The sequence below is a fragment of the Vipera ursinii genome (genome assembly GCF_947247035.1).
Source record: "Vipera ursinii genome assembly, chromosome: 2".
NCBI classification, from domain to species: domain Eukaryota; kingdom Metazoa; phylum Chordata; class Lepidosauria; order Squamata; family Viperidae; genus Vipera; species Vipera ursinii.
The window spans coordinates 18,022,526-18,046,859 of record NC_139513.1 but is presented as its reverse complement, the minus strand read 5'-3'; the positions used below and the strand labels follow the sequence as shown (position 1 = coordinate 18,046,859).

Sequence of the window (24,334 nt, the reverse complement as noted above, 5' to 3'; positions counted from 1 at the left end):
TGGTGTCCGTCAGCACCCACAGCCTGCCGGCCCGTCAACCGGCACACTCTGGGGCTCCGCAGCCTGCTGCCAGCAGTTCAAAGAAGCCGCCTCTGAGTTGGATAGCAGGGCCGACAGTTGAGGAGGTGATGCAGGGGATCATGTCCAGGAAAAGGAGAGCATGCGAGGCCAGGAGGGATGGGATGGGGGGGGGAGGAAAACCAGACGTGCCGGGATATATTCAGCCACGTGGGACCTCGGCAAGTTAGTGGGCAGCTGCTTGAAGAGGGACGGTTGCCATCTTTGGGGCATGGCGAGCGTGCCCACAGAGAGGGCTCTGGGTGCCACCTCTGGCATGCGTGCCATAGGTTCATCACCACTGTCCTAGACATAGGCAAAAACCCAAAGGGCACAGGTATAGAGCACATAGTACCTGGCTCAACAGTAGCAACTGTGAGATCTAGATACCCTATTAGACCATTACTTAAATATAAGACAAAGTGTGCTGCAGCTGCCAACAAAGTTAATGCAGCCCTAGGTTACATCAACAAAGGCATGGAATCAAGGTGACGTGAAGGGATACGTTTGAGATGATGATGATGATGATGATGATGATGATGATGATAACAATAATGATAATAATAATAATATAATGATAATGATGATGATGATGTGGAAGGGACCTTGGAGGTCATCTAGTCCAACTCCCTGCTCAGGCAGGAAACCCTATACCATTTCAGGCAAATGGCTGTCCAGTGTCTTCTTAAAAACTTCCAGTGTTGGAGTATTCACCACTTCTGGAGGCAGGTTGTTCCACTGGTTAATTGTTCTGTCAGGATCACACTTAGAGTACTGTATCAAACTTAAGAGTACTGTATCCAGTTCTGGTCAATAGAAAAATGTACAATAAAAATGCTGTGACTCTAGAAAGAGCGCAGAGAAAAGCAACAAAGATTATAAAGGCATGGAAGCTAAACCATACGATGAACAGTTGAGGGAACTAGGTATGTCTAGTGTAATGAAGATAAGGACCGAGGGGTGATATGATAGCAGTCTTTCAGTACTTGAGTGGCTGTTGCAAAGATGGGGGGGCACCCTATTCTTTCAAGCACTAGAGGGCAAGACAAGAAGTAATGAGTGGAAGATCATTAAAGAAAGATCCAAACTAGAACTACAGAGAAATTTCCTGACAGTGAGAACTGTCAATCAGTTCCTTGTCTCTAGAAGCTATCGGTGCTCCGTCAGTGGAAGTTTTAAAGAAGAGATTGGACAACCATTTGACTGAAATGGTATAGATTAGAACAGGGCTTTTAAACCAGTGGTACGGGTACCATCTGTGGTACATTTGCACCTGGCAGGTGGTACGCGACCATCCTAGAAAAGTGGTAGCTGGGGAGGAGAATGAGCTGAACTGGTGGCAGCACCGCACAAGCCTGAGCAAAAGATGGCTGGAGCTGCAGGGCTGTCAGGGCTCAGTGGAAGCTCCAGGATCAGTGCCGCTTTCCAGCTGATCGGCGCTTCTTCAGGGCTGTCAGGGCTCAATGGAAGCGCCAGGATCAGCACCAGGCTCCAGCTGGAGCTCGGCGCTGATCCTGGTGCTTCTGCTGAGCCGTGAAGAAGCACCAATCAGCTGGAGCTCAGCACTGATCCTGGTGCTTCTGCTGAGCACAGAAGAAGCGCCGATCAGCTGGAATGTTGCAGCATCTGCAGGGTCTTGTGATTTACATTCAGATGCTTGGCAACTGATTCATATTTATGATGGTCACAGTGTCCCAGGGTCATGTGAAGTGACCAAAACTTGCTGCAACCACCCATTGGGGGGGGGAATAAAAACCAAACTCCCACCCACCCCACCCCACCCCTGCTGCCAATCCTCAACAGAAATCCTCACAACAATGAAAACCTTGGACAGGGGGAAGAGCGCCGCTGGCCAGGCAGGTAGGTGTCTTCCTCAGCTGTGGCTTGGGGGGAACTTTTTTCAGTGCCATTGTAACTTCAAACAGTCACTAAGCGAATTGTTGTAAGTTCAAAGACTACCTGTACTTCATCACTTTTTTCCTTTTTTTGGGGGGGGAGGTCATCAAGTTTTTGACTAGGCGACTGGTGGTACTTGTATGTTGCCATATCCTAAAAGTGGTACAATGAGTGAAAAGGTTGAAAAGCCCTGGATTAGAATCTCCAGCCATGGGCAGGGGTTAGACTACAACATATTCAAGCCCCTTCCACCCCTATTATTCTATGTTCTTGTGTGTGTGATCCATCCCTAAGTGATTATGAGCTTGTTAGCTTCCTCTTAATAGAATAATAAAGCGGGACAAACCCGGAAGTGTTCACTGGCATTGCCCCTGAATCACATGTAAATAGGAGGTATATATGATCTTCCTACAGTGAGGGAAATAATTATTTGATCCCCTGCTGATTTTGTATGTTTGCCCACTGACAAAGAAATGATCAGTCTATAATTGTAATGGTATGTTTAACAGCGAGAGCCAGAATAACAACAAAAAATCCAGAAAAATGCATTTCAAGAAAGTTATAAATCAGTCTTTAATTTTATTAGAGTGATCATTTCTTTGTCAGTGGGCAAACGTACAAAATCAACCGGGTGTATGTGAAATATTTTTTCCCCTCACTGTATCTGTATTATAAAGGTAAAGTTTCCCCCGCACATGCGCGCTAGTCGTTTCCGACTCTAGGGGCTGGTGCTCATCTCCGTTTCAAAGCCGAAGAGCCAGCGCTTGTCCGAGGACATCTCCGTGGTCATGTGGCTGGCATGACTAGACGCCAAAGGTGCACAAACGCTATTACCTTCCCACCGTAGTGGTCCCTACTTGCATTTTTACATGCTTTCGAGCTGCTAGGTTGGCAGAAGCTGGGATGCGTAACAGGCGCTCACTCTGTTACGCGGCACTCGGGATTCGACGCACCAAACTGCTGACCTTCTGATCAACAAGCTCAGCGTCCTAACCCACTGAGCCACCGCGTCCCTTATATCTGTATTATAGGTGTCTACATTTCACTAGAAAGAACTGCTCTGAGGAACCCTCCCACTCTCTAAAGTAGGTAGATTTCAGTCTTATTATTCCCATGCTTCTTGGGGAAAAGACTTGGAGGAAACTCTTTGCAGAAAGCTGATGTAGTTTCCTGTGCTTTTCAGGAGTGGCTGGCAGTGGAGATCAAAACCTCTTTACATCCTGAAACTTTATGACTGATTTCCTGTGGCTTCCAAGGATGTAAGACAGAGAATCACCAGCACAACAGAGGCTCCAAGGGAACCAGCTTCACTTGGGCTGGCCAGGGTTGCATCCAGTGTCTTGAAGCTGGCGTTCCCAGCAAGCCCACTTTGTTCCTGAAGGAGGAGATTTTAAATCTGCTAAATGCCATGTGCTACTGTAAGTTCGCTTATACAGAAATCTCCATAAAGCAGACATGTCAAACACAAGGCCCGGGGGCCGGATCCGGCCCGCGAAGTGGTTTAATGCAGCCCGCGAAGCCATCCTGGAAACAGTGAGGGAACGGCCCCCACTGCCTTGGCCCTGGCCCAGAGACCCTCCTCCTGCCAGAGACCCTCAGATCTGTCCCACTCCTGCCCAGGCCCCCATAGGCACCCTTGATGCGAATGATGTGGAGCTGGCCACGTCCACCCAGTAAGCCATACACACTCTAGCCACACCCACCCAGTAGGCCACGCCCACCCAGGCCACACCCACCCGGCCCCCTGAGGGCAACTGCAATGCTGATGCAGCCCTCAATGAAATTGAGTTTGACACCCCTGCCATAAAGTCAAAGCAAGAGACACATAAAAAGCCTAGAAAATGGGAGGGGGGGTTGGAGCTGAAAAAGAGGAAGTTACTTCTATATACATGAAAAGAAAGGTTTAGGGTTTCCTGCCTGTGCAGGGGGTTGGACTAGATGATCTTCAAGGCCCCTTCCAACTTTATTATTATAAACTGGTAAACATTTCAAAGGGTTGCAGAAAGGGTCGTATTATGCATTTACACACACAAGTCTAGAAATATTGCCAGGCTTTGTCTGACACACGTTCTTTTTTATTGGAAATTGTTAAATGTAGTTAAGTATACAAAAATACAAATCAAATATAGGAAATATAAACAGGAAAGGAATTGCAAAAAAAGAAAAACCATACAACCGTGCCTTCTGCCCTTCTTTCTACTGAGCAATTGTCAACATACATCCCTACATTCCTATTTGGGAATTCTCTCTTCGTGGAAAGGGACCCCTGGCTTGAACTCCGTTCCCCAGTGAAATCCAGACCAACATTTGCCTTCCACGTTGCTCATCTCTGTGCAGAGGAAACAGGGAGATTTTTTTTTTCTATGCACAGGTAGCAAGTAGTAACCAGATCCTCAAGGCTGATCTCATTTCAGAACTCTGTGGTCCAGATGGAATCACTGGGAATGAGACGGGATCGACAGACCAGTGTTTTTTTCCTCTGCCTGCTGCCCAATTCCATCTGAGGCAGCCAAAATGCAGGGCCCTTTTTAAGACTGGAGAGCCCTCCTCTCTCTCTAATCTATCTGTCATCTATCTGTTTCAACTTGTGGTTGCTTTGGCTGGAGAGAACTTTGGGCACCATGCCCTCCAATCCCACAGAAAGCATGTTGTAAAATAGGAAGAATAATACAGCATAGTAGGATTTCTATGTATCATATCCTAACATTTTCCCCTGAATGTTCATCCTTTCTTTTCCCTGGATGCCGTGTCAAGGGGGTTCCTTTAACCCAGTAGCTTGATAACTGAGAGCAGGTGCAGGGGAAAAAAATGCCTGGCATTAAAACTTTTATTGAGCAGTTTTCAATTTCAAAAGGATTGATCCAAACCCAAATTTGTGCTCCCCGATGGTTCCCTTCCACGTTTGGGGCATCTACTCTCCCTTTTTAAAAAAAAGTCAAAGAATAGCATCATCCATTTGCAGGAGTGGAGTTAGTAGGCTCTGAAGTGCCCCACAATTTACATACTGTACATGCAGGGCTTTTTTTGTCATAGAACGCTCAGAACGGAGTTCCGGCACCTTTTTTGGATGGAACCTTGTAGGGTAGGCAAGGCGGGTTGTATGACATGTGTGAGTTCCGGCACCTTTTTCTTTTACAAAAAAAGCACTGCATACATGTGAAAGTAATATTTATGGAAAGCGGAAACTAAAAAAATGAAGGAGGCGGGAGAACCACCAGTCAACCACCAGGGAGCTGTTTTTGACCAAACCTTTTGCCACATTCAAGAGCATCTTTTGCCACACTCAAGAGCATCTACACATTTTTTTTTCCTCCAGTGTGGATTCTCTCATGATCCTCTCATGGCTATTCTCACAATATGAACATTTTTGGGGCTTCTGCACCACGGACCTTCTTAGATTTTCAAAAAAGATCAAAGATCTGCTCAATTCCCTGCTGAATGGCCTTTTCAATCAAACCACTGTCTCCTTCCTCCCAAAATGGGGATTTTGGCTTTCTTCTGTAATGTTTCATTGAGTTCCACATGCTTCAAACACTTCAACTCAATACTTCCTCCCAAGTTTGCTGCCCTTATCCATGACCTGTTTTGAGGGGGATGAAGATAGTATCATGATTGTTAAGGAAACAAGGCTGATTTTCTTTTCTCCAATTTTGCCTTTAGAATTGCTTTTTGTATATTATACACTGGTTGTGCAGTCGTTACGGTGTTGTATTGCAGGCTGACTTTGCCCACTGCCAGTAGTTCAATCCTGATGATTCAGCCCTCCATCCTTCTGGGGTCGGTAAAATGAGGAGCCAGATTGTTGGGGGCAATATGCTGACTTTGTAAACCACTAAAGACTATAAAGCACCATGAAGCAGTAAATAAGTCTGTGCTATTGCTATTATAAGCGACCAAGAGGTTTAAGCCACATTTTCCACAACTATAATTCATCTTTCATTAACAGCAGGAGAAGGCTTTGACAAAAGTTAGGATAAGGTTGAATATGGAGCACATACAGTGAGTGAAAGAAATTGAAAAATCTCCCATGTGTTGGGAAGAGAGCTTTGAATTAGCCTTGCCCCACTGTTTGCAGCAATCCTGACACTACCCATTTTTTCTTTGTCAAAATCTACTCATGGATTTTGCAGAATTTGTTTTAGATATTAAATATTTAACACTCTACAATTGTTTTTCTCAGATCTTGATCAGCCAGGGGGAAGCAGCAAAAATGTCAGCAAACTGGCACGGTATCACTCTAAAGGCTAACAAGCAGGTCCCTCCAAGCAAACGATATTACAGCCAAGAGTTGCTAATAAACCTTGACTATTCTATGTTCAAAACCACAACCCCTTTTCTCCACAACTCAATATACCTACAGTTCGTATCCATCATGTTTAATAGCCATCAAATGGCAAACTTTACAGAGCTTTTGTCATAATCATAATAGTAAAGTTGGGACCTTGGAGGTCTAGTCCAACCCCCTGCTCAGGCAGGAAACCCAATACCATTTCAGACAAGTGGCTGTCCAGTCTCTTCTTAAAAACTTCCAGTGTTGGACCATTCACTGCTTCTGGAGGCAGGTTGTTTCACTGGTTAATTGTTCTGTCAGGAAGTTTCTCCTTAGTTCTAGGTTGCTTCTCTCCTTGATTAGTTTCCATCTGGTGCTTCTTGTCCTGCCTTTGGGCACTGAATGCTTCCCTCAGATCTTCTACATTCTGCACTTCATCCTAGCCACAATTTGAACAGGGATTCTCCTAACACTGAATTTCTTTGAACATACTTTAACCTCTTTTATTCCTGTTGTCATATTTGAGGTTTCACTATCTCTTAAGGAAATATGAATGCTGTGATTTTTTGTAATGTATTTTTAGCATCTGTAGCAGATTTCAGAGGCCAATTAGAAATGTTGACTATACTTTAAAATATTTTATCCAAGAGATAACCTGGTTGAGGAATTCTGGGGCTCGCAATTTGGAAGACATTGAGGTAGAAAGCTGAAATGCTGCATGTTGCATTTCTATGATCAATACTGAAAAAAACACAACTTCATTGCAGCAATTGTACTATTTCTTGAAAAGTAACTATACAGTAACATCTTCTGATAACCACATAGAGGTAGTTAGTCCTTATCAAACTAACATTTTCCAATTCTTTTCCCTCCTCATTCATATCTAATACTGAGACATCTTTGACTAAAGTACAATCAGGCCAGAAGTTAAACAGCTGCATTTCCAATAGAAGATCAGAAATGAAATTCAAGCCTTCTCTACACCAGTCACTTTCTGTCTCATATGAATTTTTTTGTGTGCAGTAAGACAAGAATGATGCGTGAAACACCGTCCACACTCTAGGCATTTAAAAGGTTTCTCCCCTGTGTGTAAACCTACATGATTTATAAGTTTACACCTAGTGCTGAAACCTTTCCCACAATCCGGACACTCATATGGTTTCTCTCCTGTGTGAGTCCTATGGTGCACCACCAGGTGAGAATTCTGACTGAAACTTTTCCCACAATCCAGACATACGTATGGTTTCTCCCCAGTGTGAGTCCTGTTGTGTATCATCAGCTCGGAATTTCGACTAAAAGCCTTTCCACATTCCAGGCACTCATATGGTTTCTCCCCTGTGTGAGTCCTATGGTGTACCACCAGGTAGGAATTCCGACTGAAACTTTTCCCACAATCCAGACATACATATGGTTTCTCCCCAGTGTGAATCCTCTTATGTATCACCAGGTCAGAATTCTGAATGAAACTTTTTCCACAATCAAGACACTTATATGGTTTCTCTCCCGTGTGAGTCCTCTGGTGTATCACCAGGTGGCAATACTGACTGAAACTTTTCCCACAATCTGGACACTCATATGGTTTTTCTCCTGTGTGAGTCCTCTGGTGTATCACCAGGTGGGAATTCCGAGTGAAACTTTTCCCACAGTCCGGACAAAAATACAGTTTCTCTCCTGTGTGAGTCCTCTGGTGTATCAACAGGCTTGAATTAGTACTGTAACCTTTCTCACAATCCAGACACTCGTACAGCTTCTCCGCCATTTGACTTCTCTTGTGTATCACTAGAGTAGCATGCTTCGTAAAGTTTTTGCCACATTGAGGGCACTGGGAGAACTTTTCTTCAGTGTGGTTCCTCTCATGCATAATCAGCTCTGATTTGCAATCTGTCTTTTCCCCACAATATGCACACCTGTGGTGCTTTTCCACCAATGATATTCCTGGATTCTGGAGGTCAAAAATATTTTGGATCCCTTCTTGGATGCTGTTTTGAATCAAGCTACTCTCTGTTTCTTCACAGTGCGGAGCTTGCATGATCATGTGGCCTACGTGACTTCACAAGTGACTCCTTCTCTGCTGATTTCTAGATATTTCCTCCTTTTTCTGAATTTAGAAACGATCCACTCTGATCTTTTGTAGAATGGTTTGAGTTTCACATCCTCAGTTATTTCCAGCACAAAACTCTCTTCTTGTTATTCTCTCTTTTGTCTGTCACCTGCTGTGGAAGGAGAAAGGTTTTGTGGTTTTCTTGAAGAAATGGAATACATTTTGATTGCTGGATAGATTTGCTTTGTTTTTTAATGCTGCTTGTGATTCTCAATTCGTCAGAATGCCCTTCTTGGCGTCTTCATTGTCTGCAAGATCACATAAAACATTTAGTTTAATGGCTGCATATAAAATGGGTGCACAACATGTGAAAACAAGGAACAAATGATGTATTACAATCAAAAGTCAATCTAATCTCTAACACTGTGATTCATTTTAAACACAGAAGACTAGCAAGATCCAGGTTCAAATATCCACTCAGTCATGAAATTCTCTTTTGGACTTCAGCAAATCACAAATTCTTACATTAAAAATTGTTATCAAATCAAACTGGAAATGCTGAGCAAAGGTTACACAAACACAAATATATTCACACATATAAAGAGAAAGGTGGATACACCTATAAATGAATGCATATAACACAGGTCAAAAATCTATGTGCATATGTTGTTGTTGTTAGTTGCGAAGTCGTGTCCAACCCATCGCAACCCTATGGACAATGTTCCTCCAGGCCTTCCTGTCCTCTACCATCTTCTGGAGTCCATCTAGAGCTCACGCCTACTGCTTCAGTGACTCCATCCAGCCACCTCATTCTCTGTCGTCCCCTTCTTCTATTGCCCTCAGCCTTTCCCAGCATTAGGCTCTTCTCCAGTGAGTCCTCCCTTCTCATTAGGTGGCCAAAGTATTTGAGTTTCAGCTTCAGGATCTGGCCTTCTAAAGAGCAGTCGGGGTTGATCTCCTCTAGGACTGACCGGTTTGATCGCCTTGCAGTCCAAGGGACTCGCAGGAGTCTTCTCCAGCACCAGAGTTCAAAGGCTTCAATTCTTTGGCGCTCAGCCTTTCTTATGGTCCAGCTTTCACAGCCATACATTGCAAATGGGAAGACCATAGCCTTGACTATACGCACTTTTGTTGACAGGGTGATGTCAGGTCAAAAATCTATATGCATTTCAACCTGACAAATGTCCCAACTGTGGGTACACTCAAGCCTTTTTGGTCTAATTGGGGGTGGGCTTTTAACAGAAGAAAAGGTGGCCAAAGCCTCTGCAAGATTTAAAGCACCAGTTTTGCCGATTAAAAATTAAAAAAAAGCACAAGGTAAAGCAGAAATTTAAATCTCTCAACCAGCAGAAAGTTGAAGGCAGCAATTTTAAAATGCCATAAGGAAGGTGGAGTGCTGAAGAATTGATGCTTTCACATCGTGGTGCTGGAGAAGATTCTTGAGTCTCCCTAGAACTGCAAGGAGATCGGATCAGTCGATCCTAAAGGAAATCAACCCTGACTGTCCTTTGGAAGGACAGATATTGAAGCTGAAGTTCAAATGCTTTGGCCACCTAATGAGGAGAGAGGACTCCTTGGAAAAGACCCCGATGCTGGGAAAGATGGATGGCAAAGGGAGAAGCGGACGGGAGAGGATGAGATGATAGATAGATAGAAAGAGATAGAGATAGATAGATAGATAGATAGATAGGTAGATATACATAGAGATACAGATAGATAGATAGATAGGTAGATAGATAGAGATACATAAAGATACAGATAGATAGATAGAGATACATAGATACAGATAGATAGATAGAGATACATAAAGATACAGATAGATAGATAGATAGATAGATAGAGATACATAGAGATACAGACAGACAGATAGATATAGATAGATAGATAGATATACATAGAGATACAGATAGATAGATAGATAGATATACATAGAGATACAGATAGATGATAGATAGATAGATAGATAGATAGATAGATAGATAGATAGATAGATAGATAGATAGATAGATAGATAGATAGATAGATAGATAGATAGTCAGTCGATACAATGAACATGAATTTGGACAGACTCCGGGAGACAGCCCCTCACCCCGGCATGCTATGGAGTCCATGGGGATGCGAAGAGCCAGACACGAGTTAGCAACTGAACAACAAATTTTAAATCATGCAGCACCACTAGAACAAAATTTGGGGAAGGCATGAAAACGTAGAAGCTGAGAATGTTTCAGCCTCGTTGCTTCGCTGCTTCCACCCCGCGGAGGAAAAACCGAGCAGGCCTACTACTTGCTCCCGGCTTCTCCTCCGACCTGCCCACAACTCACCTTCCAGCGGCTGCCTGGACCCCGCGAACAGCAGGAGAAGAACCCCCAACGACACCATCCTCTTACGGGGGGGGGGGCGGAAGAGGAAGTTCCTCTGCCCTTCTCCAACTCCTCTGTAGCAAGCCGCTGCTTATATCGGCGACTTTCTAGGCGTCGGTGTTGCTGATCTTTAGAGCGCCATCCAGCGACACGAGGCTGAAAACTCACGCTTGTCCGACCTTAACGACTTCATAACCGGTTGCAGTTGCTAAGCGACTCCCCGGCGGTTGCTTAAAATGAAATATTACCGTGGCTGCCGTTTGCGATTTTACCGCTGGCTTTTTCATCGACTCTCTTGCAAATTCGCTGGGAAGTGCGCAAAATGGCAATCGCATCTCTGCGCGACACTGCAATGGTGGCAAAACGCCTGCCCATTGTGAAACGCCTGAACCTCAATCGCGTGATCGCAAGGACGTTTGCAATGGTTGTAAAGTTTGAAGACAGGCCACAAAGTTGTTTTTTTCCCCCAATGCCGTTCTAACTTCAAACTGTCATTAAGCAGGCAATTGCTCAGTGAGGACCACTTGTATAAGAAATATTCAAAGCCTGCCGAATTTGCCGTAATTAATTTTGACATCAATTGGAGAAGTGTGATTTATGGAAATTATTGGAATAATACACAGAACCAATTTTTAGTGCAATCGATCTGAAAGAAGTTTAATAAAATTGTCAATGAGAGGGAGAAACCACACAACTAAGAAACAATGTCTTCTATTACTGACCAGCCCACAAAATCTACACAACATTGGTTGTGCCTAAACTGCTCTTGGCCATCTTTTGAGTAAAATCTGAAAGATTAGGGAGGAAAGTTAAAATTCCAAAAGATGGAGTAATATGCAAGAAAGAAATACAATACATCCTGATTTTCTTGAAGAGCTGTGATATGGACCGAGGGAAAAAGTGTTTTGGGTCAGAGAATTCATTTAACACCTTTATTTTAATTCAAAAAGTAGCCATTGCAAACTACTGCAAAGGTTGTTCCAGAACTTTCAGCTCGCCCTTCTTCAAATCCAGTCCCAATTGTCTCTCATCTCCTTCTAGGAAGAGGGTTCTTGCTTTCCATGTTTCATATGTTCTGCTATAAATAAGTTTTCTTGCAAGTAGAGATCCCATGTTTTCCTGGCATATACAGGTAGTCCTCGACTTACCACAGTTCATTTAGTGGCCCTTTGAAGTTACAACGGCATGGAAAGAAATGACTCATGACCATTTTTCACATTTATGACCGTTGCAGCATCCCATGGTCACATTATTTACATTCGGATGCTTGGCAATTGGTTCATATTTATGATGGTTGCAGTTTCCCAGGGTCATGTGACCATCTTTTGTGACTTTCTAACAAGCAAAGTCAAGGGGGAAGATTCCCCAGATTCACTTGACAACCGTGCTACTAATTTAACAACTGTGGTGATCCACTTAACAAATGTGACAACGAAAGTCGTAAAATGGGGGCAAAACTCACTTAACAAATTTCTCACTTAGCAACATAAATTCTGGGCTCAGTTGTAAGTCGAGGACTACCGGTACTATGGCTATGGGTAATCCTCAATTTATGACTGGTTCCTTAGCAACCATTCAAAGTTCTGATGCACCTGCCCAAGACTACTTATCATCCAGATTCAAAGTTCCGACAAATCACCATCAAGTAACACAATCCCATTTTGGGCATTCGTCAACCAGCTCACAATTATGATTGTTTGCAGTGTCCCAGAGGTCACATGACTACCATTTTATCTTTTTTAAATTTTTTGTCAGAAACCAGTTTTTACTTCCGGTTTCCAGCAAACACACACACACACACACACACACACAGAGGATTCGCTTTACAACAGCAGCTTTCATTTAACAACCGCAGCAAAAACAGTTGTAAAGTCAGGTGGGGCTACATGGTGACCTGCTTAAAAACCGGCCTGATTTACTTCTGGGCTCAATTACGGTCATAAGTCGAAGGCTGCTTGCACTGTCATCCTAATATGTTACCATCTAAATTTACCAGTTCATGCAATTTCTTTTAGACTACCTTTGCTAGCTATATAGAACACGTGGAAATGGCTTTAAGATCTAGTTTTCAGAAAGCAGGAAAACAGTTACTAGCCTAAGTGGAACTTGCTTCTCTAAACACAAACCACAGGTGGGGGGGGAAGGTTTTTTTTAATTTAATGGAAGGAGTTTTCTAATACTATAATTCAGCTCTACAACCCATTATTATCTTGAGTGGTTCAGCCATTTCACTAACAGTTGAGACTGAGCACCTGTACCACTCCAGACCCTGCTGGACTCTAATCCCCATCATCCTCGACATTCACTGCCTGAGGTGAATGATAAGTGACAATAAAGCAGCAACTGGAGAGACCAAATTTCCCCCCTCTCAGCTCTACCGGAAGAATTTGCAAAGGTGTGAAGAGAGCAAACCTTCTTGGCACGAATTCTTCCACGAATTCTTGGCTTTGGATTTAAAATTTTAATAGCCTTCTTCTGAACATGAATGAGATCGGAAGACAGGAATTGTATATCCATGAAAAAAACAACAACCCTTAAGTGTATAGAAGAAGCACCTCCGGGAGACTGCTAATTTATCTTATTGACATGCTACTTTTCAGTGAGCACGGAGATCTGGAATTATTTTATGGAAGAACATCCACGTGACCCCCTCACGCTAGGAACAGTTTTACCACATCTACTATTCGTAAGAGCTAAGGCGATGTTCCCTTGCACAGGCATTTGGGCCTAGTCAAGCAGGGGTAGGCAACCTTGGCTCTTTTATGACTCGTGGACTTCAACTCCCAGAATTCCTAGCTGGCTCAGGAATTCTGGGAGTTGAAGTCCACGAAGTCATAAAAGAGCCAAGCTTGCTTACCCCTGGCCTAGAGAGACCTGATGTTCTACTACGAAGTTGCCCAATGCACGGCATTTCTTCGGGATGAGTTCTTTAATACTTCATCCTGTACTTGCACCTTCGCAAGATTTATTCCTGAGAGGTTTCAGCGGACAGGATTGTGAGGTTTCCAGGCTGTAACCTTGTTTGAGGCATAAAGGAAGACCCAACACTCTGTGTGTTAATCAAAGTCCTCTCCTGCCTTGATTCACTCGGGTTTAAGAAAACGAGGTCCTGAACCGAGGACTCTTCAATAGTCTGAGAGTAGAGGCTTAGTCCACTGTGGGTTCTCCCGTGTCGAATGAGGTGTGACCTGCGGTTGAAACTTTTCCCACAGTCCGTGCAACAGTACGGTTTTTCTCCCGTGTGAATTCTTTTGTGCCGGGTGAAATGAGACTGCCAGTTGAAGCTCTTTCCACACTCGAGACACTTAAACAGTTTCTCCTCCTTCTGGAAAAGCAAGGGGTCACCATAATTTTTCTCACGGTCCAGGCAGGCCATCGGACGGCCTCCTGAAAGGACCACCTGGCGTGCATGCATGATCCTTTTAAACAACGGGCTACGAGTATAGCTGGTCTCTCTGTCCAGACATTGAAGCAGGGGCTCCTCTGCCTGGATGCCTTCCTGTGGATTCACTCCAGTGATCAGGAGTGAACAACAGCCATAGCTTGTTTCACTGTTGGGCCATTCATACAGCCGGTCACCTATGTGTGTGGGCCTGCTGGGGTTCAACCCTGCTATAAAGATTGAACTATGGCTGTAATCTTTTTCACTTTCCGCATCTAGATATGCCTGGCCCTCTGCTTGAGTCTGCTGGTGGGGACTCAGCCCTGCGATAAAGAGTGAGCTGCTATCATAGAGTGCCCTGCTTTGTAGTCCTCCACACGGCAGGTCAGCTAAGTGGGTTGCCTCATGAGTGCTGAGGTGTGATTTGCGATTGAAGCACTTCCCGCACACCGAACATTTGTATGGCTTCTCTCCGGTGTGGATCCTTTCGTGGCGCAGGAGTTCGGAGGTCTGGCTGAAACTTTTCCCACAGCCTGAGCAGGAGTAGGGCTTCTCTCCTGTATGGATCCTTTCATGCCGCATCAGCTTTGATGACTGGTTGAAACTTTTCCCACAGTTCAAACAGCTGTAGGATTTCACCCCTCGGTGAGTGGTCTCGTGCCTCAGCAGGTTGGATCGGATGCTAAAGATTCTCCCGCACTCCCCACATTCGTACAGTTCCTTCTCCGTGTGGGTCCTCTGATGCCTGTTCAGTTTGGATTTCTCAATGAAGCTTTTCTCACACTTGGCGCACTTATACGGCCTTTCCCCAGTGTGCGTCCGCCTGTGCGTCACCAGGTGTGACTTCCAGTTGAAGCTTTCTCCACAAACGGGGCAGATGAACGGCGACTCTCCAGTGTGCAGCCGTTTATGCGCCAGAAGGGATGAGCTCTGAGTGAAGCATTTCCCGCACTCCGCACAAGAGTAGGGTTTCTCCCCCGTGTGGATGTTCTCGTGCCGAATGAGGGTCGAGGCATGGCTGAAGCTTTTCCCACAGTCCGAGCATTTGTACGGCCTCTCTCCCGTGTGGGTGATCCCATGTCGGATGAGGTCGGACCTGAAGCTGAAGCTCTTTCCGCAGTCAAGGCACTTGTAGGGCTTTTCTCCAGAATGAGTCCTCTGATGCCGGTTACGATTCGACCTTTCGGTGAAGCTTTTCCCGCAGTGGATGCACTTGTAGGGCTTCTCGCCGGTGTGGATCCGTTTATGGGCCAAGAGGTTAGAGGCCTGAGCGAACGTCTTCCCACATTCGTTACAGGTTCTTGGGATCTTGGATCGGCGCCGGGTCTTTTTAGCTGCACCTTGGCCTGAAGTCTGGGGGACCTGGGTATAAGCGGCAGAGCTACCCTTCCGTTTTGCTAAATGGTATTGCCGCTGCCTCTCTGGGTTGAGATGTTTCACGGTTGGCTCTCCTTCCTGAAAACACAGGGAAACCACTTCGCCGGCCACGTTTGAGGATGTCCCGGTTTGTTGATGGTGTTCGTAGTTTTTCCCTAGAACACCTTCCTTCTCATGTGTCTGTCCATCACCTGTTAGACAAAAACAAACAAGTATTGAGATACGGACATGATCTCAGTGGACTGGAAAAGAAAATACTTTTAGGAGGATGAATTTTTTGCTAACGGATTTCTGCAAATGTTATAGCACTGTGAAGCGGTATATAAGTCTAAGCGCTATTGCTGTTTCAGGAATATCATCCAGGCTGACACCAGCCAGAGCACAGAAAAGCTCAAAGAAGCAGTGCAAGATTAGAAGATGTGGAGAAACCTGGCCCATGGAAACGCCAAGAGTTGGACACGACCGAATGGATAACATCATCCTCATCATCCTATTTCAGGATGTGTTCCCCAGGACATTTATCACGTGGTTTACATTTTGTAGAACAGTTACACTGATTTTCCAAGTTTGGATATTATAGTTTTTTCATTCCGTCTATTGCCAGTACTAACTTTCATCCTGTATTTTAGTTCCACAGAAATTCGGCTCATTGGTTCCAGAAACTGGGCCACGCAAACAAGCAAAGCCCCATCCTTGGGATGCAGGCAGCACGTGAAACTACACGCCCCCCCCCCCTCCAGTCTGTGGAAAAACCTCTCTCCACGGAACCAATCCCTGGTGTCCAAAAGAGTTGGGAGGCGCTGCTATAGTTCAATGTTCCTGAACCTCAGCCACATGAGGATGTGTGGACTTCAACTCATGCTGGCTGGGGTAATTCTGGGAGTTGAAGTCTGCACATCTTGTAGCCAAAGGTTGAAAGTCCCTGTTCTAAAGCAGCAATCCCTAACTTTTCCGACTTTGCAAACCGGCAGTGGGTGGGGGAGAGGGAATGTTTAAGTGTGAGTACTTAATGCACTTGCAGCTGCATTTGCTTGAGTGGTGGGTAGTATCACCTACCATTCTCCTGCATGCTGCTTTCATAGAGACTCCTTTGATCTACATCCAACAATAGTCCTTGATCCTCTGGGAAAAACATTGCAACTTCTTTGAAATTCACCGGCATCTGAAAGACAAAAGGCACCATCCATTCAATCTTTCAACCATGTCTCAAGTTGAGATCCACTTGCCTTTATAAGATTCTGTCATGGTTCCGACAGGTGAAACTCTTCAAAGAACTTTGAGGCATTGTTTACCTTAAAGAATCTTTATTTGAGTAGCATAGCATCGGCACTAACATAATCGAAGCCAAAATCTGAGTTCCCCTTCCCTGAGCACATAGTATCAAAGTACAATTCCCTCCTCCAGTTAACAGTCATAAATCACATTCCCCAATTAGTTTGAAGCACGGGCTTCCCCTCCAGCTCACCAATTCCTTATCATCTCTTATTTCAAAAACCTTGGTTCTCACACTAGGTCCAGTATTATTATGTCTAGCTAGACTCTCGTGCACATTTCCCCCACTCCCAGCATCATCTAACTCTAAAAGCAAAAAGAAGAAAATGGCTGCATCTCCATCTGTGGTCAATGCAAAAACATCCGATGTTAGCAGCGTTGACAGGTTCAGGCCATGGTTACTGGAGAATGAATTCTAAGTAACTGCAGTTACTTCACAAGACTTTGAAAAGTCGGCTCTGTTCACAGGTCTGGGATTAAAATGTATGTCGGACATAGCAAACCACCTGGAATTTCTTGGAGTGGGACAGCTGTAAATGAGGGCTTCCCAAACTCACTTCATTATCCAAAATCGCTTATCAGTCTTATCAATGCAAAAACATCCGATGTTAGCACTGTTGACAGATCTTTGTGTGATTTCAATAATTACCACTTTTGGAAAAAGCATCTTTGGGATTACAACGGGCTGTTTCAACAATTTTCGTCCCAATAGGAATGAACTGGGAAACTTTTCAATACAGCTAACCACAGGTGGCATTCTTTAGGTCAATTTGAACATCCCTATTGTGATGGGGAATGGGTTTGGGTCATTACCCAAAGAAAAGTCACCTTTACTTTGAGTAATTTACCCACATCTGGGAAGCACTGCTATAAATCATCATCATCATCAGAGATCCAGTTTGGTCAGGGGTAGGCAACCTTGGCTCTTTTATGTCTCGTGGACTTCAACTCCCAGAATTCCTGAGCCAGCATGACTCAGCTTGGAAACCTCTCCCTTTTCCCTCAGCGTGGCTGGTTCAGGAATTCTGGGAGTTGAAGTCCACGAGTCATAAAAGAGCCAAGGTTGCCTATCCCTGGTCTAGTGAGTCAGGCACCAGGCTAGAAGCCAGGAGACTGTGAGTTTTAGTCCCACCTTAGGCATGAAAGCTGGCTGGGTTTGGGCCGACCGCTAGGAGATATTGAATTCCTGTGTTTGCCACCTTGAATTATTTATCAAAATAATAAAGGTGAAATATGAATACATAAAAATCATGTCTTCATCACTCCCAGAAGTATCTTAGTAATTCCACTGCACACCTTTTCTTTTAATTATTTCAGTGAGATGTAATCAATTGAAATAACAATACAGCATTCATAATACAATATAAAGTATCTACAGCATAAAGTTATTAAAATAAATGTAAAAGGAAAAAAAGCCTCTGTAATTCTCATAGAGAAATGAGCTCAATCTTTTAATCTATTAAATATGGCTCACATTGCTCCATTTCCCCACCATCCCTCAGATTCTTGGTTTTTTCCAGATTTAATGATGCTCTTTTCTGTACGCGGGTGATGTCATTTCAGCTGCACAAAGATCTACATTTAGAGACTGAGTTAGCAATGCAATAGTCCTGGTATTTAGAATAGTGCTATAGATAGCAATCTACTAAAATAAACAGAAATAAGAAAGAGAAACCTCCTATTTCAGCAAGGATGAAATCTCTGTAGCTACGTTGCAAGCATTCCATCCTCGTTCATTTAAAGTCTATGCGCAGTTGGGTCAATTGCCCAAATAGCTAGGGAATACAGGTAGTCCTCAACTTACAGCAGTTCATTAAGTGACCTCTTGAAGTTATAGCAGCTCTGGGAAAAGTGACGTATGACTGTTTTTCACACTTACAACCGTTGCAGCATTCCCTTGGTTACATGATCAAAACTCTGACATTTGGCAACTAGGTCATATTTATGAAGACTGCAGCATCCTGGGGGTCATTATGATTCCCCCCTTTGTAACATTCTGACAAGCAAAGTCAATACGGAAGCCGGATTGACTTAACAACCATGTTACTAACTTAACAACTGTAGTGATTTATTTATCCACTGTGCCAAGCAAAGTTGTAAAATGGGACAAAACTCACTTAACAACTGTCTTGCTTAACGACAGAAATGTTGGTCTCAATTGCAGTTGTAAGTGGAGAACTACCTGTGTTTAGTAGCATTTTTCCTGCTCAGGAGGAAAAAAAATCTAGCATATAGAGTTAAGTACGGGCATCTGACCATTTGTCTAAAAATTTGGCCTAGTAAAACACTTTGACAAAATCACATTTCCTTGTACTATACTAGTCTCCCAAAACTAAAAAAAGAAATCTTGCACTTATATGACCATTATAAACCCGTCCCCCTGTGAGTCATGTGATCACAATTCAAACATTTGGCATCAAGCTTATGATTGGCTGCAACATCCTGCAATCCAGAGATTGCAATTTGCAACTTTTTAGCTATTTTCATCCAAACTTGGATTAGTTTAATGACCAAATAATTTGCCTAACTGAAGTGATGCATTTTATGACCACAGTAAAAACAGTCATAAAATCAGGTCCAGTCACGTGATACTCAGTTTACAACCATCTTAATTTATGACAGAAATTCTGGTTCAGATTATGATCGTAAGACAAGGACTACCTGCATTTTTTGGCCCATGTTTTAGGGCGGGGGGGGGAAGGGAAATTTCTACAAATTAGAGCATTCCACAGCAAATCAAACAACTACCCTGATTAACTGGACATCAAAGATTAATCTACCGAACTGGCAAACATCTAGATGATTTATAATGCCGCTTGTTGCAGACCTGCAAACTGGGATTTTACAAGATGTTGCTAATTCCAGAACGTGAGAAACTGACCCGGGACTTGCTATCAAAGTAATAAAAGCGAATTTGCGTTTCTGAAACCAAATCATCAAGCGCAAACGAAGCGGATAAGGAATGCAAGAGGAGGAGAGGGCTGATGGGATATGAAGTCCACTCCTCGGGAGAGCCAAGACACCTGCTCGGAGACTACATTGCCCATTTCCCAAAATCCCTGCAGAGGTTAGGGAGGAAAGACAGGGGAAATCGCACCGTCAGGGGTGCAGATTCGGGGGGGGGCGCTTTGTCTCCTCTGGTCCAGGGGTAGGCAACCTCGGATCTTTGATGACTCGTGCACTTCAACTCCCAGAATTCCTGAGCCAGCATAGGAATTCTGGGAGTTGAAATGCAGGAGTCATAAAAGAGCCAAGATTGCCTAGCCCTGCGAGTCTGGCCCAAATCCACGTGGGGAACAGAACGCAAACGAGCAAAAAAGGACCGAACCCCAGATACCAAGAAGCAGGGCTTTTTTTTTTTCTCATAGAACGGCCAAAACGCAGTTCCGGCACCTTTTTTTGGATGGAACCTTGTCTTTTGCAAAAAAAAAAAAAAAAGCACTGGCAAGAAGGAAGCAAAAATCAACCCCCCCCCCATTCGCCTTGGTGGAGCAGTGGGCTAATGCCTCCTTAAGTAACACCAGCTGCCTGCAATTATTGCAGGTTCGCATCCCACCAGGCTCAAGGTTGACTCAGCCTTCCATCCTTCCCAGGTAGGTAAAATGAGGACCCAGATTGTTGGGGGCAACTAAGCTGACTTTGTAAATAATGCCGCTTGGGGGTGTGTGTGTGTGAAAGCCCTAACAAGCAGGCATAGACATAGAATGAAGGCTACTGCTAAGCTTGTAAGCCGCCCTGAGTCTTCGGAGAAGGGCGGGATATAAATGGAATTAAAATAAAAATAAAAATAAATCGTCCCCGAGGAACGCGAACTACTTTTTTGTAGGTCGGCCTCGGAATTGCTTAAAACTGCTTTGCAATTTTACAAATTGGAAGGCGAGGGGGGCAACTGATATTTCCCCGTCCACCCCCACCCCACCCCAGCCCAGCCCCAGGGAAGGCGCAGGGGCTTCGTGCACTGGGCAAGAGTTGGAGGCGGAGGAGCCGCTTCCCCCCGAGGCATCCCGGAGCAGCGTCAATCTCCCGCCAAGTGACTTTTTGGGGGGAGCGGTGGGAGGGGGGAGGGAAAGAGAGAGAGAAAAGTCCGTACCTCGCTCGCGGGGATTCGCCTTGGCAGCGCTCCGCCGAGGCTATTCGGCGGCGCAGACAGGCCAGGCTGGGCGAATAAACGGCGCGGGGAGAAGAAAGGGAAGCGGAGGGGAGGGGAAATGAGGGGTCTTATTGCGATAGGGCGGCGCGCGCCACCTCTTTCGCTCCGAGCATGCTCGCGGGCCGCCACCGAAGCTCCGCGCGCCCTTCCTTTGCCCACAGTTGTCCCTTTGTTGTTTGGGTCACGTGCCCCCCACCTCCTCCTCCTACTGTGTTTGCATGGGGGGGGGCGTGGGGGTGCGTGAAATAAATGGGAATCTTTCGATCGCGCGTTGCTTTGAGACATTTTTATTACGAATAACCGCTTCCTTGCTTTTACCAAAGAATCTTTGGTTTGTTTATGAAAGTTTCATCTTTCCTCACAGCTGTCTGGATCTTAATTTTTATTCTTGCAGGTAGTTGGAACCCCAAATTATTCTTCTAACTATATATATATTTCAAATATATATTTCACACACACACACACACACATATATATATGTATGTGTACGTGTATGTGTATGTGTGTGTGAAATATATATTTGAAATATGAGACATAGATTCACATATGTATTTCACACACACACACACACACACACACACATTTTTTATTTTATTTTATTTTTATTTTAATCCCATTTATATCCCGCCCTTCTCCGAAGACTCAGGGCGGCTTACAATCTAAGCACAAATCAAATGTGCTTAGCAATAGCCTTCATTCTATGTATATGCCTGCTTATTAGGCCTTTCGCCCCCCCCCCCCCCCCCAGCAGCATTATTACAAAGTCAGCTTATTGCTCCCAACAATCTGGGTCCTCATTTTACCTACCTGGGAAGGATGGAAGGCTGAGTCAACCTTGAGCCTGGTGGGACTTGAACCTGCACTAATTGCAGGCAGCTGGTGTTACTTAAGGAGGCATTAGCCCACTGCTCCACCAAGGCAGAATATATATTGTCAGAAGAATAATTTGGGGTTCACTCTGTGCAAGAATAAATGAAAATGAGATCCAGACAGCTGTGAGGACAGATGAAATATTTATTCCTAAAAGCAAAGCAGTTTGCATTTAGCGGCAAGGTGTAGAGAATGTATTTGGATATAAAAGTCACAATATAGAAATTTTTAAATATATTTTTCAATACATTTACAGACATTTCTAAAGTTTCTAAACTTCTGTTTTCACTTTGTCATTATGGGTACTGAGTGTAGATTAATGAGAAAAAAATTGAACAACTGTAGAATCAGGCTGCAGCATAACTGTTATGTTGTTCACGAATCAGAGATGACACAGGTTCAGGAGTTACGTTGCTTTATTGAGGAACATGGCCAAAGAGCGGCACCGCTGCCCATTCGCGCGGAGGTACGCGCACACCTCCGGTCGTTCGGAGAGGTGCACGCGCACCTCTCGGAATGGGCAGGGGCGCCGCTCTTTGAGGAAGCTGCCACGGCCCGTCTGCAAAGCTGCCGAAAGCGGCAGCTTCGCAGACGGGCCGTCGCCGTCGGGCAACCGGGAACCGGTTCCATCTCATTTTTTTAAAAAATGGCAGCCGCGTGCGTCCGCGCATGCGCAAAAAACCTTTTTGCGCATGCACGTGCATGGACACACGCACGCGGCTCCCTCTTTTTTTAATTTGTGATGGAACCGGTTCCCAGTGGCTCTTTTTCTTTTTTAGGTTGCCGACCCCTGGCCTAGGGGGATCCCCCCCACAGGCTTGATATTGTCCTTTGAGCTTATGCTTCTTTGGTTATGCTCCCCCGGTGCTAGTGAAAAAGATGATGGGGTTTCAGGTGTGGTCGCCCCTGGGTTATGTGGCCTCCTTTGACTGGCCCCAGGTGACGTCAGTCCCTCACTCTGATCCAGCTGTTGATGAGGTCGGAGCAGTTCCAACCCCTCTGAGTTGGGAACTATCTCCCTGTTTGCTGTGTCTCTTTGGTCACTCTGAATCACTACAGGTTGGGTGTCTCTTTGGTCACTCTAAGTCATTATAGGTTGGAGTGAGGCCTCTTGCCCATTATTAGCTGGGCCCCTCTCAGGTGCTCAATGCCTGAGTTGGTCAACATGTCTCCTCCACAGTAAACCCCCCTCCACCCTAGCGATGTAAGATACCGGTCCCGTCCGCTCAACTACTTTCCCTTGCACCCATGTATCCCTGGAGCTATAGTTCCTAGCCCAGATGAGGTCCCCCGTTGTAAATTCCCTGGGAACCTTTGGGTGTTCCATATCTGCCGCCACTCTGTCTGGGTATAGTCTGTCGAGAGTGGTTATGAGGCGCCTTCCCCAATGAAGTTCCGCTGGGCTCTTCCCGGTTGTGGTGCAGGGAGTGGTGTGTTGGTGCAACAGGAATTTGGCCAAACGTTGTTTCCAATTTCCATGGATGATGCGCTTCAATGCGTCCTTTGTGGTGTGCACTGCCCGTTCAGCCAAGCCATTACTGGAGGGGTGGAAGGGAGCCGAGGTGACATGTCTAATCCCATTGGTCTTCAAAAATGCCTGGAATTCCGAGAAGGTAAATTGTGGACCATTATCAGAGACCAATACATCAGGAAGGCCGTGAGTGGCAAAGAGTCCCATGAGCGCCTGGACAGTCCCTGATGTGGTCAAGATACTGACTGGCACCACCTCCAACCATTTGGAGTGGCTGTCTACTACTATCAAGAATGATTGGTTGTGCAGGGGGCCTGCGTAGTCAATGTGTATCCGGCTCTCCCGCTGAACGCTGTCTCTTTGTTCCAGCTTCCTGCCGAACGCTGTTCCTGCTTGCTGTTCCTGTGTGTCCAGCTCTGCGCCTCCTTAATTCACTGACCCCTCACGTATACACTACAATAACAAAACTGACAAAAGTGAACGGGGTCTGAATACTTTCTGAATGCTATATGTATGTAAATATATATGTATATTATATATGTATGTATGTAAATATGTATGTATATTATATATATATGTATGTAAATATAGAGAGAACCTGTGGCTCAAGAGGTAAAAATACTGCCTAATATGCAATCAGCCCAGGTTCGAATCTCAGAAGGGTATGACTGACTGATGAAGACTAAAGAGTCATATATAATATATATTCCTTCTGGGAGAAGGAAGAAGAAGGAAGCTAAAGCCTGATGATGACGGATGGGACTCCGTCGAAACGTTGCGCCCACACCTTTAGTTCTACGCGGGGAAAAACCCGAAAAACCAAGGATCCACATACAGGCACCCGCGAAAACCTCAGAAAACAAATATATATATATATATATATATATATATATATATATATATATATATATATATGTGTGTGTGTGTGTGTGTGTGTGTGTGTGTGTGTGTGTGTGTGTGTGTGTAAATTACTAACAAAGAATTAAAGAATTAATATATGATTATATTTGTGTGTGTGTATGGTTTTATTGTATACAAGTTGTTGTATCATTCCTTTTTTAAAATTCTTTTAACATTGAAAGCCACCCAGTTATCTCCTGATGAGATGGATGCAAAGAAATTAAATATATATATATATATTTTTACCGAACTGAGCTCACGGGAGATGCTGTGGGGACACTCACTTAC

At 44.6% G+C, this 24,334-nt stretch overlaps 2 protein-coding genes across 2 annotated transcripts; both read right to left on the bottom strand.

The window, feature by feature from the left end:
- Positions 1–3,964: 3,964 nt before the first annotated feature.
- LOC310636132 (uncharacterized protein) lies at positions 3,965–10,645 on the bottom strand. Its single transcript, XM_083355675.1, has 2 exons — positions 10,586–10,645; positions 3,965–8,572 (listed from the first exon to the last, which is right to left on the bottom strand). The coding sequence occupies exon 2, from the start codon at positions 8,256–8,258 to the stop codon at positions 7,191–7,193; it is 1,068 nt and encodes a 355-aa protein (XP_083211801.1). The 5' UTR covers positions 8,259–8,572; positions 10,586–10,645; the 3' UTR covers positions 3,965–7,190.
- Positions 10,646–11,309: 664 nt separating this feature from the next.
- On the bottom strand, positions 11,310–20,810 carry LOC310636115 (uncharacterized protein). The gene is made up of 4 exons (XM_083355648.1): positions 20,746–20,810; positions 16,440–16,545; positions 13,482–15,574; positions 11,310–13,374 (listed from the first exon to the last, which is right to left on the bottom strand). Exons 2-3 carry the CDS (start codon positions 16,543–16,545, stop codon positions 13,590–13,592), a joined length of 2,091 nt encoding a protein of 696 aa, XP_083211774.1. The 5' UTR covers positions 20,746–20,810; the 3' UTR covers positions 11,310–13,374; positions 13,482–13,589.
- Between the last annotated feature and the right edge of the window lie 3,524 nt (positions 20,811–24,334).

Coding starts and splice junctions, on each gene's coding strand:
- LOC310636132 (XM_083355675.1), bottom strand. CDS start 8,258: ATGATCATGCAAGCTCCGCACTGTGAAGAAACAGAGAGTAGCTTGATT.
- LOC310636115 (XM_083355648.1), bottom strand. CDS start 16,545: ATGCCGGTGAATTTCAAAGAAGTTGCAATGTTTTTCCCAGAGGATCAA. Junction 15,575..16,439: donor AAGCAGCATGCAGGAGAATG/GTAGGTGATACT, acceptor TTTGTCTAACAG/GTGATGGACAGACACATGAG.